Here is a 17,091-nt window from a genome sequence, read left to right on the forward strand (position 1 = left end):
ATGGATTGTAAAGAACTATACACAATGAACTGTACCGGATACATTAGACAAGGAAAATACTTAATCTGAAAAAATATTTAATATGAAATCTATTTACCTGCTTATTTGGAAAAAATAACTATAGACTGGACAGGTCCACACACACAGGCATTTTATATAGATTTATCAAGAACTGCAATATTTACATGTGTCAGAAAGGAAGTGTCTTTCCTATGGGGTGGGGGTGGGAAGACAGATGCTCTGGTCTGCAACATGAATAACATTATTTGTCGAACACAACATTTCGTAACACACAAGGAAATAAAATAAAATCTTACTTGTTAAATGTCGCTCGTTATCACAGCCATATGTGGCGCAAAAGCCCGGGAAAGTCTACTTGTACCAACAGAGAAGCGTGATTGAATGAGCCCTGAACCCTGTATAAATTTGTCAATGGTATTGACGCATACTGCGAGGTTGAATGCGACATCTAGTGTATATATATCTCTGTGCAGCTGCTGCACCACAACCACAAATGTGTTATCCGCCACTGTTGTACGACGCAATCTGTCTTATAGGTCAGGTTAGAGGTTGGGCTAATACGTCAGCGTTTTCACCAAAAAAGCCACTTTGCCACCTACAGGGTGACCCGTAAAAGAAAAATTCACTATTAACCCATAAAAAAATAACTGTTCTGCCGTTTCCATGTGGACGCATGGCCATTTTTCCTGTTGCGTGGACGGGGCCTCATAAAGCATGTACACACCTTACATGTTTATAAATGGATTGTCATTCACTGCCCCACTATATATGCAGATAAACACATACATTATTTCCAAAGACCAGGTACATTGTTGTTTATGGGAACAGGTTTCATGTTCTTTCCATGAAACAGTAAAAAGAATTATCAAAACTGTAAACAAGTAACCAAGTTCATGAAATAATGCCGAAAAAAGTTTTTAATCTGACACAAGTATTTATTGCCCAGTGGTCATCCAAGAGCTGCAAGATCTGACCGGGGTTTGTAACAATACCAGAGCAACAAAAGGTCAGTAGATGTGTGGACTGACCTTTGACAAGAGTGTGCTTGTCTGTAGGAGAGGACCGAGCCAAGACCCGAAGTTTGGGCCAGATCTTATCAATACGTTCTTGCTCAATCTGTAAAGTGAAATAAAAACAGCAATGAAAAGTAAAATTTGATATGCTGAATAAAATAAAACAATATTATTTTTTTAATTAAAGAATTCATGAATTCATTCATTTAAAAAAAAAAAGTACCTCTCCTTTCTCGTTTCTGATTCGTCGATTGAAATCCTTGCCCTCCAGACAGATGAAGTCATCCCCTGGTTGAATGATACCACATTTGGCAGCAATGGCACGTGCCGTGTTGATGTTGTCCCCAGTCACCATCCGCACGGTGATTCCTGCCCGCTGACACTTCTTAATGGCGTCAGGAACCTGCGGGAGGGACCAGGAAAACACCGGCATCAAGCACCTCAATCAAAGGGAGAAAAACAGCACAGGAGTTCAATCCCTCATGTCTCTTTGACTTGAAAAAAAAAACTCTGAAGATATGTACTCCACGCACAGCTTTCAGCTTTATAATTATGTACATGTTTTTGAATACTATATTGAATGGATCGTTTTTGAAGTTTTACAGAACAAGATGATAGACTGGTTATACGTCTGTATAACCTGTTAATTAAAAACCCATAAAGTCACACACAGAACTATTTATTTCATTCACTCAGTGATACCTCTGGCCGGACTGGGTCTTCAATGCCAACCACAGCAATGCAGACAAGGTTGGTGACGATGTCAGACTCATTATCCCATTCAGGCTCCGGTGTGCTGGGCAAGTCCCTATACGCAATGCAGATGGTACGCAGCCCATCACAAGCCATCGGCTCAATCACCTTCTTCACCATCTCGTCCCGATCCCTTGGGCGGAATGAACGGGTGTCTCCAGATGCACCCAAAATGGATGAGCATCTGTTCAAAAATTGGTATTAGTACTTCAATTTAAGGTATCTAAGCTCTCCGTTTGTACAGCTAATCGACAGGACAAAATTAGCATGTGCCTTATATGAAAAATTTGCAACCAAATAATAAAAACCTAACATGCTAGTCAGTTTTAGCAGGTTAAGTCATAATAACAAGGTGCTTCTGAGCTGCTTATCATGCAATCATTTTCAATAATTCGGAAACGTACAGGGTGTACTTGATGGGACACAATACAATTAAAATTGACCTCCACAGTGTGCATTACAAATAACCAAATTGGCTGGTCAAAGCCCCACCCCTTCAGACTCACTTCTTGAGCAGGATCTCTGATGCCCCCTTGCTGTAGAGGCGGAAGGAGCCGTCGGGCAGCTGCACCACGGTGCTCATGGACTTGCGGACAGAGTTGAAGGTGTAAACTTTGTAGAGCTTCTCCTCTGGGATCTGCTCCCTCACTGTGGCGTAGTCTCTCTTCAGGTCCAGAACGAAGCCCAGAAGGGCGCACTCTGTCTTATTTCCGACTTGTTTTGGCAGGCCACCTTCCACATCTGCAGCCTGAACACAGATTTAGGAAACACACAACATCTCTTAGCAATGAATGTATTAATACAATGGGATATGTTGTATTTTGATAACGCATCATAATAAGCAGGAGGCTGATTTGGTTTCACACCATGATCTTGGAGGTGTAGGCACAGTTGACAGCGATGGCACTGACTATCATCTCCAGGGTCTTGGGGTTAATATGCTCAGGGCCTGGAATCTCGCGGAAGTGTTGGTCACCCACATATGCCTGCACCACTGTCATGCGGTTGGTGGTGAGGGTGCCCGTCTTGTCTGAACAAATGGCTGTGGCATTGCCCATGGTCTCACACGCATCCAGGTGCCGCACCAGGTTATTATCCTTCATCATTTTCTGCAGAAATGTTAGAGGAGTGCATAAAATACTTATCCTGAAACAGACCTATTGTTACAATTCTAAATCAAAATTTTCTTGTCCTATTGAGGTCTGGTATGTAGACAAATTGTCTCCTATTCTATGTAAATCCCATGGGAATCCTGTAACTCATTATCACTTATTCCATATATCCCACCCTGTATCCTAAGTGGCAATGGGCACCTAATGGATATTTAATAATGTATCAACATATATTATTAGTGGTTGGCCTATTGGGTAAGGAAACAAACGAGTAATTGGAAGGTTGCGGTGCCACTGAGCAATGTACCATCCCCACACACTGCTCCCCGAGATCCTTTAATAGCATTTTTATTTTTTTGTTACGGCCACTGGTGTAAAAAATACCATGTAACTCTTCACGCTTGTGTCCACCCTGCATGGTAATCCAGACAAAACTAGAGGATTGTTCTTTTTACATCATTGTCAAAGTGCAGCCAGCAAGCGTGGTACCTGTACATTGAAAATGTTCATGAGGCTCACAGTTTTCTTAACTCTGTGGTTGTCATCTTTTCCTCTACTGGAAGGGCAGCAATTAGGAAATGGTCCCGTTTTGAATAATAATAGACACAAAGAAAATTTTTGCACTAGGAAAACTGTACTTTTTTTGTTCGTCCATGTTGTCTGGCTGACTATATTTCACAGTCTTGAACAGAATGACCACTAGAGGGTCGTTTTTAGAGGCAGCTGATTTCCTCCACAATTAATGTACAGTTGTGGCCAAAAGTTTTGAGAATGACACAAATACTGTTTTTTAGAAAGTTTGCTACTTCCGTTTTTATTATGGCAATTTGCATATACTCCAGAATGTGATAAAGAGTGATCAGATGAACTGCAAAATCCCTCTTTGCCATGAAAATGAACTTAATCCCAAAAAACACAATTTCCACTGCATTTCAGCCCTGCCACAAAAGGGAGTGTTGACGAGCACAAGGCTGGAGATCATTCTGTCATGCTGACAGAAGTTGGAATAACAGACTGGATGACTTAAAAGGAGGGTGATGCTTGAAATAATTGTTCTTCCATTGCATTGCATTGCATAAAAAGGGCTTCACAGGCAAGGATATTGCTGCTACTAAAATTGCACCTTAGTCAACCATTTATCGGATCATCAAGAACTTCATGGAGTCTCTCTTCAAGGAGAGACAAGTGTCTTCAAGGAGAGACAAGAAGGCTTCAGGGTGCACAAGATAGTCCAGCAAGTGCCAGGACTGTCTCCTAGTGATGATTCACCTGCAGGATCAGGGTGCCACCAGTGCAGAGCTTGCTCAGGAATGGCAGCAGGCAGGTGTGAGGGCATCTGCACACACAGTGAGGTGAAGACTTTTGGAGGAGGTGTCAAGAAGGGCAGCAAAGAAGCCATTTTTCTCCAATCATCAAGGAGAGACTGATATTCTGCTAAACAGTAGAGGGATTGGACTGCTGAGGACTGGGGTAAAGTAATGTTCTATGATGAAGCCCCTTTCCGATTGTTTATGTCATCTGGAAAAATGATTGTCCGGAAAAGCAAAGGTGAGAGCTAACATCAATCCTGTCTCGTACCAAGAGTAAAGCATAGTACCATAAAGTTATAGCACATCTCACCCATTCCTGGAGCAGTTATTAGGTTCATGAATGAGTCCTGTGTGGGCAAAATAAGATCAAAAGGCAAAAAAAGGATGTGTTCGTCCTACTTGTTCAATAGTGTCTTTTGGGGACAATCCGAAAAGGACAAAAAGAAAGTGGTCACATTTCCTGGCTCGTCATCATGCCTGGGACTTCACTGAAGCGTTACCAATAGTGAAAAGTTGTAACCCAAAAAAAAAAAAAGACCTCTTCAGCAGAGTTCTACTGGACCATCGCCTATCCAGCGAGGTAAAAAAGGCACATAGCTCCTCGTCAGCAAGCATTATTTCCCTCTCAATCCCATACAATGATACTCGCAGTACTTGCGTAACTTCAGGCTGAGCGGACAGGTTTTTTCTCCTTTGTGTAACTTTATCTAACCTAATTAGAGGACCAGAGAACTTTCTCTACTAATCATATGAAATCATACGGTTTACACAAGGGAGTGGGCTTACTCATAATCTTTCCTATGAACACAGCTATGAATAAAAAAATGGTACCAAATATCCTCCAAAGGCAACTTCTCCCAACCATCCAAGAACAGTTTGATGAACAACAATGCCTTTTCCAGCATGATGGAGCACCATGCCGTAAGGCCAAAGTGAGAACTAAGTGGCTCGGGGAACAAAACATTGAAATTTTGGGTCCATGGCCAGGAAACTCCCCGGACCTTAGTTCAACTGAGAACTTGTGGTCAATCTTCAAGAGGCGAGTGGACAAACAAATACCCAAAATTCAAACTCCAAGCACTTATTATAAAGGAATTGGCTGGCAACAGTCAGGATTTGGTCCAGAAGTGGTCCAGAACCGACAAAAAGATCTAAAAACACTGAAGCAGAAACAATTTTGAAAACCAGTATGTCATTCTGATAAACTTGATTAACATACCTGTCCTGAGTTGCTGGACCAGGTTAGGCATAGAAGTTAAGTTGAGGTGGAAGGGAGAAGACCAAAGGCAGAGCTAATTTTTTCACTGTACCAGATTTTCTAGGCTTTTGTTTAGCTTTATTTTTGCCATCCTGTATCATTTGTTTTCAGATTTTTGTGTCTTAAGTAACAGTTTGCTCCTCACCTTGACAGAGTAGGCCAACGAAATGGTGACAGCTAGTGGCAGACCCTCTGGAACTGCCACCACCAGCACCGTAACACCGATGATGAAGAACTTGACGAAGTATTGGACATAAACAGGTGTACATTCTGCTTTCCATTCCCGCCGCTCGACCACAAAAGTCTCAATCACAAAGTACAGCACCAGGATGATCACTGTGATGGCTGACATCACCAGCCCTGCATGAACCATGAAAAAGACAGGAACAATTACAACGTCATAGTTGTTATGCTGCTATTAAAAAACTGATTAAGACATATTGCACATTTAAACATTTAAGATCTGGCCCATTGTTTATATGAGACACAATAAATTGTAAACATAAACCCATGTTTATTGGGCCATTACCTGTCAGAACATGTACTACTTCATCAATTAGTCCAATATGTAGTGAACAAATCATAATTAGCTTACATTTAGATTTTGCACTACATACTGAATGAGTGGATGTTTCGCACACAGCAGTAGCATGTAGGTTTCCTTGTTTAATGTCTGTTTTTCTGTCAATTATGATAATCTTATTTTAAGTTTTCTGGTGAATTCTGGTGGGGCAGTGGTAGCCTAGCGATGAAAAGTTAAAAATGGACTCAAAATCAGAAGGTTGTGGCTTCAAATCCAAAACCTGGTACCTGTCATGGCTGCCCACTGCTCACTAAGGATGATGGGTTTTTACATTTACAGCATTTATCAGACGCCCTTTATCCAGAATGACTTACAATCAGTAGTTACTGCTTGACATTTACAGCATTTATCAGACGCCCTTTATCCAGAGTGACTTACAATCAGTAGGTACTGATTGTAAGTCTAGGGGGGACAGTCCCCCTAGAGACACTCAAGGTTAAGTGTCTTGATCAGGGACACAATGGTAGTAAGTGGGGTTTGAACCTGGGCATTCTGGTTCATAGGCGAGTGTGTTACCCACTAGGCTACCATCTGTTCTTCTTCTCTAGCTGCCAGCCTGCATTACTGCATCTTCGCCTGCTGCACACAGTTCTTCTGCTGATTCACCAAACCAAGGAACATCTGTTCTTGTGCCTTCTGACCCAGACCATGACACATTCAACAAATATCCACCAAACTCCAATTCATCCATCAGATTGGTGGATCAATTTCATGATAATTTTCCTGTGAACTCCAGCAAACACATTTCCACTTTATCAATAATGCTCAGCGGTGTGTGTTTTGCTAGAAATGTAATAGTTAATGATGCAGTGAAGGAGCGATGATAATAATGATATCGAGGTGCCCTACAAGCTTGCACGGCCTACCACTTCACAGATGAGCTCTTGTTGCTTCCACTACACAAGAACAGCACTTACATCCCACTGGGAGATTCTAGCAGAGCAAAAACATGATCTGCATTATGTGGACTCCATTCAGAGTCACAGAGACTGGCACCAGCTATCACTTGGGGTGACCATAATAGTGATGACAGAACAAATCAGAAAAAAAGTCCATTATTCTATACAGTTACATGGAAACTCTTGCAATAATATATTGCATGTCTGAAGAGGCACGCGTTTCAATTTGTGTCCATGCCACCTTCAGAGAGCATGAAATGAAAATACCTTTTGAATGAATCCTAAATAAAGGCTGGAAACAAAAAGAACAAGAATCTCTACCTGCTTTTCCAATCTGCACAGCCAGCTTAGTCAATTTGCCCTGAAGCACAGATTTTTCCTTCTTCGGCACATTTGCCTTCTTCTTGTCTTTCTCCTCCACCTCTCCCCCCTCTGCACTCTTCAGCGGCTGCATTTCCATGGCAACCGCTTCATCCTGTTTCTTGGCTGGAAGAGGGTCAGTCAGAAAGTTTGTCAGTGGTTAGGATAAATGGCGGGAACATGCATTAGCATCAAATGCACTTATGCTTAGTGAAACTCTGGCTTTTACTTTCAACATATCATGCTTCTCCTTAACGTTTAACCCCTTAATATTGCTAAGAACTATCAATGACAACAATTACTGAATAATAAATACCTTTATTCTGATTGTTTTCTGTTGTCCCATCTTGCTTTCCTGTAAAAGAAATTCATTTGGCCAGAGAAATTAATACACGTAATGAACACAGAATGGAATAAATAAAATAAAATTATGGATAGAGGAAAGAGAGCGCAACAAAGACACATGATGAATATACCAGTATCTAATGAATGGTACTCACAAAAGTACTGTAATACTTTATTTGACATGACCCAAATAACTGTAGTAGGACTACATTTTATACTAACATGCACACAAATTCTATGTCATGTCAACTAAAGTTTATATTTAAAATGGCAATGAATGCAATGTATTTATGGAGTAGAACAAGTGCTATGCATGAACATGCCTTAAAACTAACCAATCTGAACAATAGACATTAAGCGGCAAATACAAATCTAATTGGTAACACCTCATATTAAAGGGTCGCATCAAAAACAACATACAGGAAGACTTCATTAAAATGTAAAAAAAAAAACATTTAAGTGCAAATCATACTTTCAAACAATTAGATTAAATCCCAGTATGTGTTGATATATTGACCCATAATGACATTTTGGAGCATTTATAAATGCAGTATGAAGTGTTCATGAAGGCTGCTGCCATCCAATGTCACCACCCAATAATTTCAAGTGTTACCTCCTGAGATAAGATGTATGGAATAGTCCTAAAAGACAAAACAAAACTGCAGTACTATTCTAATCCCCTAGTGAGGGACTCACGTACCATTAGTGATGTTCATCTGTTTCGCTTCCACTGTAGCAGGATGCAGCACAGATGAGTTACTATTGCCCTCTGAGGGGTTTGGAAGTTTGGCAGTGGGAAGGGCGATGACAGGTTTTAAAAAAATAAAAGGATGAGAACAAATAAATCATTAAAGATTATAACATAAATAAATAAATTAACATAACAAAGGAATGGTTTTAAAATGAATGAATGAATGAATATGACTTTATATATATACATATACATATACATATGTATATACATATACACACACACACACGCACACATACATACACACACTCACTTTTTCCTAATACAACAATGGTCTGCAGGTCTGTTCTTTGAGGCCCATTGCCTGCACTTCATTTTTTATTCCAGACTGTCTGTACATCTAACCAGCCACGTGATTAGTCTATTAATGATCACCTCTGAATAATAACAGGAGGCCTGGAATGAAGAAAATGCAGGAACAGAACAGAGCTGCTGGACATTTCGATGGAAGTGCCAGACAAAAAAGTATTTTACCTAGATTATATATTTATAGTCAATGTAAAATGTATGATATTGAAATTTTCTGGATTTATGCTCTGAAACAAGGAGAGTGTGGAAAGGAAAAAAAAACTGCATAGTTTGTCTGTGTCTCTTGTTCCACACTGTACTACAGCAGCCTAAACTAAATGTCCGAATTATTTCCAGATATTTAGACAGATATTTATAGCCATGTTAATGTAAAGCTAATGGAATGGTTAAAATGGAAGCAGCAATCAGAATGGCGCTAGCATTCTCATTTTACACATAAAAGCCATTCAGAACAGGGTCTGTGGTTTATGTAAGTGGTGGACCGACAGACTCATCCCAGAGGATGTGTCAGCCTCTGTGTGTCTGATTTTACCTTTCTTGTCCTTCTTCTCCTCCTCTGCTTCCCCAGCACCCAACAATGTAAAGATGATTCCAGTTTGAGAGTTTACACCAACAGCGGTGACCACCATCTTTCCAGAGCCTTCCATGACATGGGTGCCTAGCAGCACAAGAGTAAGTATTTTAAAAACAATTGTACCCACAAAAATAAAGAAAAAGCTAAAAATAAAAGGAACAAAAATGTTTGCTGCTATGCATTATTATTATAATTACAATATATACTTCTTACATTTGTCCAAATATAATACTACTTAAAAATGGACTAAACTAATATATAAATAATGACATAAGTAATAGTAATAACACAATTGTTTTTCATTTGTTTGTTTACAGAAACATTGTTGATTTACAAATACATTCATTCAGAAATATGATATCATATTAAAATTAAATGTATTTGTCATATAATCAGATGTACTGCCTTTCTCAGAAATCAAACAGGAATATTTTTTATTATTACTATTGTCTTGATTTAATTATTAAAAAAAACACTTCAGTTGTTGTTTACTACAATACTGTGTATTGTTTTGAAATCTTGAAAAATTAATATGCACAGGATTTTTAACTAATAAACAAGAGCTTCCCATCCACCGTGACTGCACCGTAAACCATCTACAACTGCAGTCGGCTGTCAACAGCCATTTAACAATATGCAGTATATATTTCCATGTGCTTTATTGCAGGCCATTATTTATTTAATGGATGTCATATTGATAAGTATCTAACTGTCTCTAATGTATTTTGCGGAGTCCTGATAGAGATCCTCATATACGGATAAAAGTCACTCTCCTCCGGCCAGGCCTATTAGAATGTAATTCAATTAACCGTGTGCTAGAAAGATCCTTTATGCTTTCATTAATTAAGTCTCCCCTCAGTGAGAGGGCACTGGAAGACCGGAGTGAAGCAGCGAGATGTCAATCTCTCTGACACACAGAGTTGCTCTTTCTTTCCTGCTGTCTTCTTAACCCAGAGGGAATGGAAGGAATTTGAACCAGCAGAGATCAATGTGAATTCGAGAAACCTTTTATTGACCATGTGCCCGATTTGAGGGCAACAGGAGATTTCTTTGAGTGCTTGCCAGAGACAAGTCAAGGGCAGAAGAGACAACAGCAGACACTGAATCTTCAGCAGTACTTCAAAACCATACACTCTAAATGTTACTATTTTTTCTTCATGTTTCATTTTTCTCTTCTAGCCTTTTTGAACATAAAGTTCCACCTGCAAAAAAAATCTGTGTTGAAATTAACAAGGCATATGGATCATGCATCTATTTAAAACTGTTTAAATGTTTAGAGCTGTATGGAACAAATTCTCAGATGTTAGTAGCTCTTTGCAGTTTGCATTTTCTGTAGTCATAGCTTAACTGATTGCATTAGTGACAAATTCTTCAGTTGAGAAGTATAGATACTTGACGTCATCTTATAAAAATTACTGAATCAACATACTCAAACTAAAGTGAGGAGTCAAAGTGGCACATGAGCTGTGAATAATACTTAAAGTATAAACCATTTTGAAGATTGTGTCACAATAAGAACATTAAAAAGAAACAGAAACTTCATTTAATATATGATGAATGTATGCATGAATAAACAATGACTATAGGAATATGTGTCTATGTGTGTGTGGTGTGTGGTGTGCACTATTGTTTTATGTCATGTGCAAAGATGGCGTCACCAATGGGATTGTCTTTTCAATGTGTTTATAATGTGTTTCTAAGCCACAAACAATTAGTTTGACATCAGTCTTGATGTCTGGATTTGCAATGATGCAAAACAGACAAAAAATAGCCTAATAATATATAATGCTACTCAAATTAATTGATAAGATATTCATGTAAAAAACGTATGTAGTAAAACTAAAATGTACCGTATGTACTGTCAAGTAAATTAAAGTCATTAATGAAACTCTTGTTAGCAAAACTACCCAATAGGCTAGTATACTAGCATCCTAATGTTGCAACAAGCACAAAATTTTATAATTCAAACAAATGCATCTGGCAAAAGAAAAACTGTGAAATATAAAGGTGATTATGAAGAACCCAATACAAAACCCATTCTAACCATAAACCAGGCATATGAATCACATGCTGGGGCCTAGCAGGTAAGAAAGCGGCCTGTAAACAGAAGATTGCTGGTTCGAATCCCACTGAGGTGCCACTGAGCAAAAAGCACTGTCCCCACACTGGTCATACCACTGGTATGACAGAGAGCTTTGACCTGTAAGTCTGACCAGCAGAAGTTGCATATTCTTAATGGTTATTTAGTTTATCTAAGGCCATATTAGAACACTTAAAACCAGCTAAGAGCAGCAGCCACCAGTAGCAGTTTATTTTCAAAATGAATTCACTCAGATATGTGAAAGAGCTAGGGGTGGGAATTTAATGATTAATTAATTAAAAAAAGATAACGTGTTAAAAAAAAACGCATTTAATTGCACTTTGCTTTCCTCTTGCGGCATTCGTAGCCTCATATTTTAGCCTTACTTGACAAATATGAATGTGTTGATAAATTTTGTGTGTTGATAAATGCACACGACCAACTGCACGATTAAGAAATTGTAAGTAAGTTAAATACGCTGATTATGATGTGATCCATATGTGATCGCTATTAGCTGGTGTTGCTCTGTGTGTTCTTGAAGCCCACGTGTCTCGCAGTGAGAGAATACCTGCTGGCCTATGAGGCAAAGCTACCACAATCGACGAATCTTAAGAAATAAATTAATTAGATTAATTTGCTTAATCGAGTCAAACCTCTAGAAACAGCAGTATAAATGTACTGTATATGTTTTCTCTCATGGCCTCTTTGTTTCACAGATTCAGATTACCAATCTCTCAATAATACATAATATAACTATGGAGTAAGAAAATTCAACTCACAAAAAAACAACATCATGAATTATTTTGAATGACATCCAAAGTGATAGGCTTGTCATTCATCACCCATAGCTTTGTCACTAATCAGGCACTGGTTGCCAAGGTAAAGTCTTCTGTCACCCGTGTTTTCATTTTGCCTCTCATCGTATCCATTTACATTTCATGGTTGCCACATAACCCATGCTCTCTTCGAGTATATATATAACACACTGGGCTGTCTATACTCTCCTGACATTATACAAGGAGCATCAAAGTCAGTAAACAATATTTTGTTCAGTTAATACACCAATCAGCTAAAACATTATGACAAGATGAAGTAAATATCACTGATTATCTTATTACATATATTCCACCTACCAACCTGGTGTAATAATAATACAATAATAAGGTTGGTGTGTTGACATGCCCTCCACATTTTCTAGTTTTCAACCCAATTCAGCATTTGTGGGATGAGCTGGATTTACCTCTAAAGGTCAGGGTTGTTTTGGATGGAGACATACTCAATTTTTAGGTGATTAGGAAATTTGTTCTAGCTCATAATTTGAACTGCTTATACTAAACCAACTAGATAAATTGTAAAATACTATGTTTCTATGTTTTTTGCAATAATAATGCTATGATGCATTTTGGCAGTGCTATAAGGTCAATTATGACTATACAGCAGGGAGATAGATAAGTCTGTTTTTCTTTTTTAGCCACTGCTGTCATTAAGGGGATGAGTGAGGGTCCCCTGCGAGCCAAATGCCGCCATGACCTGTTCGGCAGGAAACAGAGAGAGGCTGAGGCTGAATCTGATTACCCATTATCAGGCCCTGGAGAGCTGGGTGGAGTTGCTGTGGTCCAGGGCAAGACTGAGGCAATGAGATTTCCCATCAGCCCACCAGGCATACTGACACACCAGGCAGAGCATTTTAACAGTCGGGTCATCCGTCACCCACTCGCGCACACACACTCCATAAAATCACATGCAGCCCGGAAAGAGAGTGACTCACTAAACTGTCTTATAGCCATAAGAAAAATATTTAATACTTCTTTAATACATTCTGAATATCGAACCCAACTACTTGAGAATTTTTTTAATAAACCAGCAATCCAAGCAAAAGTGTTCCAAAGCAATTTGCCCATTTTTATAAATATTCTCTATGTAATCACACCCAGATGGTGATCAATAATCAGAAATGCACTTTACACACAGCTTCTCCCCATTAGCATTTTTTCCCTTACCAGACAGCAACATGGGGTCTTTGTCAACTGCCTTGCGGACATGATCGGACTCTCCAGTGAGGGAGCTCTCATCGATTTTCAGGTCGTTCCCCTGGATAAGTATTCCATCGGCCGGCAGGAGGTCACCTGAAAGGTGAACAGGGCAAAATGACATTTGTGATGGCGGTAAAATTCAGTTTTATTTTACAGCAAACTAGCTGTGCTTGCAATTGGAGCATTTACTTTTATTTATCTGATGATCTTTTCCAGAAAGATTCAGATTCTCTAATTACAGTCAGCTGTCCTGGACACAAAAGAAGGTTCAGGATTTATTCCCTCTTTCTGGGCAATATCCGATGGCTATAACAGCATTGTGGAACAGTCTACTGGGGTAATCATTAAATAAACGTGGTTACGTGGTTTTGAATGAATTGTAAGCTCAATTGATTCATAAGAGATGACAGTTGGGCCTTGACAAAGGCCCTTAACACCTCAATGCTCCTAGAGTGACAGGAGATGGCTGACTCTGATGTGATATTGACACATTTTTAAAAATGGATTCCATGCTATTTAAAGCGTGGCAGTTTATATATTGCAAGGACAAAAGCCTCCACGTTCTGAATCTGAGCTCTCCATGCCAGATGTGGGACGGACCGTATTTGACCTGGGCCACATCTCCAACAACCATGTCGGCCACGGGGATCTGGATGACGTTCCCGTTGCGCACGACGGCGAAGCGCTGCTCCTGCTCGATGCGGCTCTGCAGCCCGCGGAACTGCTTCTCTTTACTCCAGTCGTTGAAGGCCGTCACCAGCACCACGCAGATGACGGACAGCAGGATGGCCGCGCCCTCGATCCAGCCCGCCTCGGCCTCGCCCTCATCCTCTGCGCCTCCTGAGACATTTCCACAGGCTGGAGGGGAAGGAGGGCAAAAGAGAGATGGAAAACAGAAAATACAATTAGAAAAATAAAAGTTCACAGGCTTTGTGGGGATAAAAAAATAAGGTTTCTAAATCCCAGTCATTACGTTACAGCAATGTCAAAAAAAAGTCAAAGTGAAAAGAACTAAACTCCAGAAATAGCAAGTAATGAGCAAAACAAAAAGGGAAAAGAAAGGAAATGACCAAAAGGAAGAGGCTCAGAAGGTTTGTGTGTGTGAGGAAGAAATAGAAGGGAGGAGATGGATGAAACTGGCTCATTAGGAACAGCATCCATGCGGGGGTTTGAATCAGTACAGTACGCCCTGTACCCCCCTGCCCTACCCTCGCTCTCCTCCGCCGGGGGCTGGTAGAAGGACAGGCCCAGCGAGATGATGGCAGCAATCTCGAGGATGATGAGGGTGACGTCCTGCAGAGCCTCCCACACCAGCTGCAGGAACGTCTTTGGCGTCTTCGGAGGAATGAAGTTCTGCCCAAACACCTGCCCGCGCTTCTCCAGGTCCGCCGGGTTGTCCGAAAGACCTTCACGGAGAGAACACCTTTTTTTTAATGACCTCCACATGAATTCTTCCTCTGACATTCCATTAGCGAAACAAAATCCTGCCAAGAGCAACTTTCACTTTGACCAAATGCACTCAGCTGTTCATATAAATCACAGGCAGTCAGTAGGTGAAACAGGGGTTAATGCTGACAAGGGTGCTGGGGTGGAGGGGGAGGGCTGTGGCAGATGGTGCAGTCAGTGTGTGTCCGCATCTCTACGGGGTGTGAGCTTTGGCACCAAAACTCAGACAGACTGTCACACACTTCTCATACTCTTACCAGCCAGTGCTCACCTGCTGCTCCTGGCAACCTTTCTTCTCTCTTTTTCTCTATCTCTCTCTCCCTTCCTCATTCTTTCTTTTCTCTAGTTAGGCAACATACCTGCTCACAAAAAAACCTCAGCACCACATATTTCAGCTGCCCTCGATTGCAAGCGGTGATGAAATGCTGCATTATTTTTCGCTGAATGAAAAGTGCGGGAGGGAAAAGGTAGAACTTGACGATTGTACCGAGTGAGATCATTTGCTTGCAGTTGCTATGGTAATAAGGCCCATGCTGTCAACCAGCTCACCTTCATGTTCTTTAAGAGTTAATTTGTGTTTCTGAATGCACAGTTAGAAGAAGGGAGTGGCAACCAAGGGTTCAATGACATTCAGAGAAATGGCAGATAGATAGATAGATAGATAGATAGATAGATAGATAGATAGATAGATAGATAGATAGATAGATAGATAGATAGATAGATAGATAGATAGATAGATAGATAGATAGATAGATAGATAGATAGATAGATAGATTCAATATGGCATAATGAATAAAAAGAACTTTTACATATGGAAAGTCCATTCTGTCAGAACATGGCAGTGATTTTCCATTTAAAGTCTGCACTCAAGTCTGATTTTTACTGTGGGTCTCACTGATGAACAAGAGGAGGTGTCTGCCTCGGTTCCTCACACCCACCACATCAGTGGAGCTTCTGTATCTTAGCAACATGACATGAAAGCATGTGAGGCCAGGCAGAGCTGGGCGCAAAGGCTCTGCATATAAAAGAAAAATGAGATGGAGAGAGCGAGAGGAACGGAGGAATGAAGAATGACTAAGAGCTCCTTTTCTACACCTTTGTGCCTGTTAGTGTCGCCATGACACTGTACCAAAAAAATCATCCAACAGCAGAAAAATGGTCCTGCACAAAACTCTTAGAGAGAAATACCCTACACAACAAACGCCAGGAGATACAGATGAAGAAGAAGAGATGCTCACCGTTGATGGGAGATGTTTTGAGTCTCTGGCAGAGACCCTCTGTGTCATTGTAACTCTCCTCAATCTTCTGTAGGGCTTCAGCACCTCTGAGTTCCATCAGGGCCCTGAGCTCATCCAGGGTGGCCCCAAAATCTCCTGCATGGTTCTCTTCTCCTCCACCCCGGCCCCCTGCACCGCTGCTTCTTTTTTTCTTGGGGTAAAACTCCACTGAACTGTTTGCTAAATCCCCCATGATGTCGAGAGCAAATTATGAAATAAAAAAAAAGAACGACCTTCTTATCTGTGGGTGTGGAGGGAGGAATTAGCTTGGACCTAAAGTGATGATGAATGGTAGTTTCACTGATTAGTCTTCCCCCGTTCCTCTCCCTCCGATGCCCTGTCCATCTTTCTCCATATCAAGATGTGAGGATTACAGTCAGCTTTTCTGATATAAGTTGTTTATCCAGTTTTACCTCTATAGGTTTCAGCACTTCTGCATCTCAGCACAGAGAGCATTACAGCAGCCCAGCTGTTCTTGCCCGAAGGGGAACAGGTTAAAAGGCAAAATTGCAGCTTGTCTTTCTAAAATGTGTGAAGGGCTTTGGTAAGTGCAGAAAGACACACAGCAAAGAATCTGTTCAGAGAGAGAGAGAGAGAGAGAGAGATAATATCAATTTCTTTCTTTATAAAACCATCTAAACCCCTAAAATAGCAATTCTGACAGTACCATATCAACATTTGTAATTGTTAATCTGGAATGTGTGAATTGAGAATGTGTGAATTGAACCAAATGGCATCTGTTAGACCTCCTACCAAGGAGAAACATTTGAGCCAAAAATGTCAAGCACCATAACTTATTAATAGGTTGCATTGATGTTGCATGCATCGATTGCTTTAGCTAGGAAGTTTAAAGCCTCTTTGGCTTAAAGATCTAAGCGAGTGGGGTGGTTTGACACATACAGCGGACCTCGCGTTTTTTCTGAAATTACACCTCTGTCATCACCGAGCCTATCTCATTGATGTCTGT

General features: G+C 40.4%; 1 protein-coding gene across 7 annotated transcripts in view; it reads right to left on the reverse strand.

The window, feature by feature from the left end:
• Nucleotides 1-17,091, reverse strand: part of atp2b3a (ATPase plasma membrane Ca2+ transporting 3a) — a 30,841-nt gene that overhangs the window by 11,413 nt on the left and 2,337 nt on the right. For 4 of the 7 annotated variants that reach the window (XM_028992861.1, XM_028992854.1, XM_028992857.1 and 1 more), the window contains exons 2-15: nucleotides 16,086-16,698; nucleotides 14,610-14,807; nucleotides 14,002-14,259; nucleotides 13,369-13,494; nucleotides 9,247-9,372; nucleotides 8,355-8,423; nucleotides 7,626-7,664; nucleotides 7,271-7,435; nucleotides 5,613-5,827; nucleotides 2,654-2,896; nucleotides 2,294-2,535; nucleotides 1,737-1,971; nucleotides 1,258-1,437; nucleotides 1,050-1,137 (exon numbers count right to left, since the gene is read on the reverse strand). In XM_028992861.1, coding sequence (XP_028848694.1) covers nucleotides 1,050-1,137; nucleotides 1,258-1,437; nucleotides 1,737-1,971; nucleotides 2,294-2,535; nucleotides 2,654-2,896; nucleotides 5,613-5,827; nucleotides 7,271-7,435; nucleotides 7,626-7,664; nucleotides 8,355-8,423; nucleotides 9,247-9,372; nucleotides 13,369-13,494; nucleotides 14,002-14,259; nucleotides 14,610-14,807; nucleotides 16,086-16,317 — 2,416 coding nt within the window. In that variant the 5' untranslated portion in view covers nucleotides 16,318-16,698. The remainder of the gene's footprint in view (nucleotides 1-1,049; nucleotides 1,138-1,257; nucleotides 1,438-1,736; nucleotides 1,972-2,293; nucleotides 2,536-2,653; nucleotides 2,897-5,612; nucleotides 5,828-7,270; nucleotides 7,436-7,625; nucleotides 7,665-8,354; nucleotides 8,424-9,246; nucleotides 9,373-13,368; nucleotides 13,495-14,001; nucleotides 14,260-14,609; nucleotides 14,808-16,085; nucleotides 16,699-17,091) is intronic. The other 3 variants (XM_028992855.1, XM_028992860.1, XM_028992858.1) reach the window with 1 other exon arrangement.

This window comes from Denticeps clupeoides, chromosome 10, assembly GCF_900700375.1.
Source record: "Denticeps clupeoides chromosome 10, fDenClu1.1, whole genome shotgun sequence".
Lineage (NCBI taxonomy): Eukaryota > Metazoa > Chordata > Actinopteri > Clupeiformes > Denticipitidae > Denticeps > Denticeps clupeoides.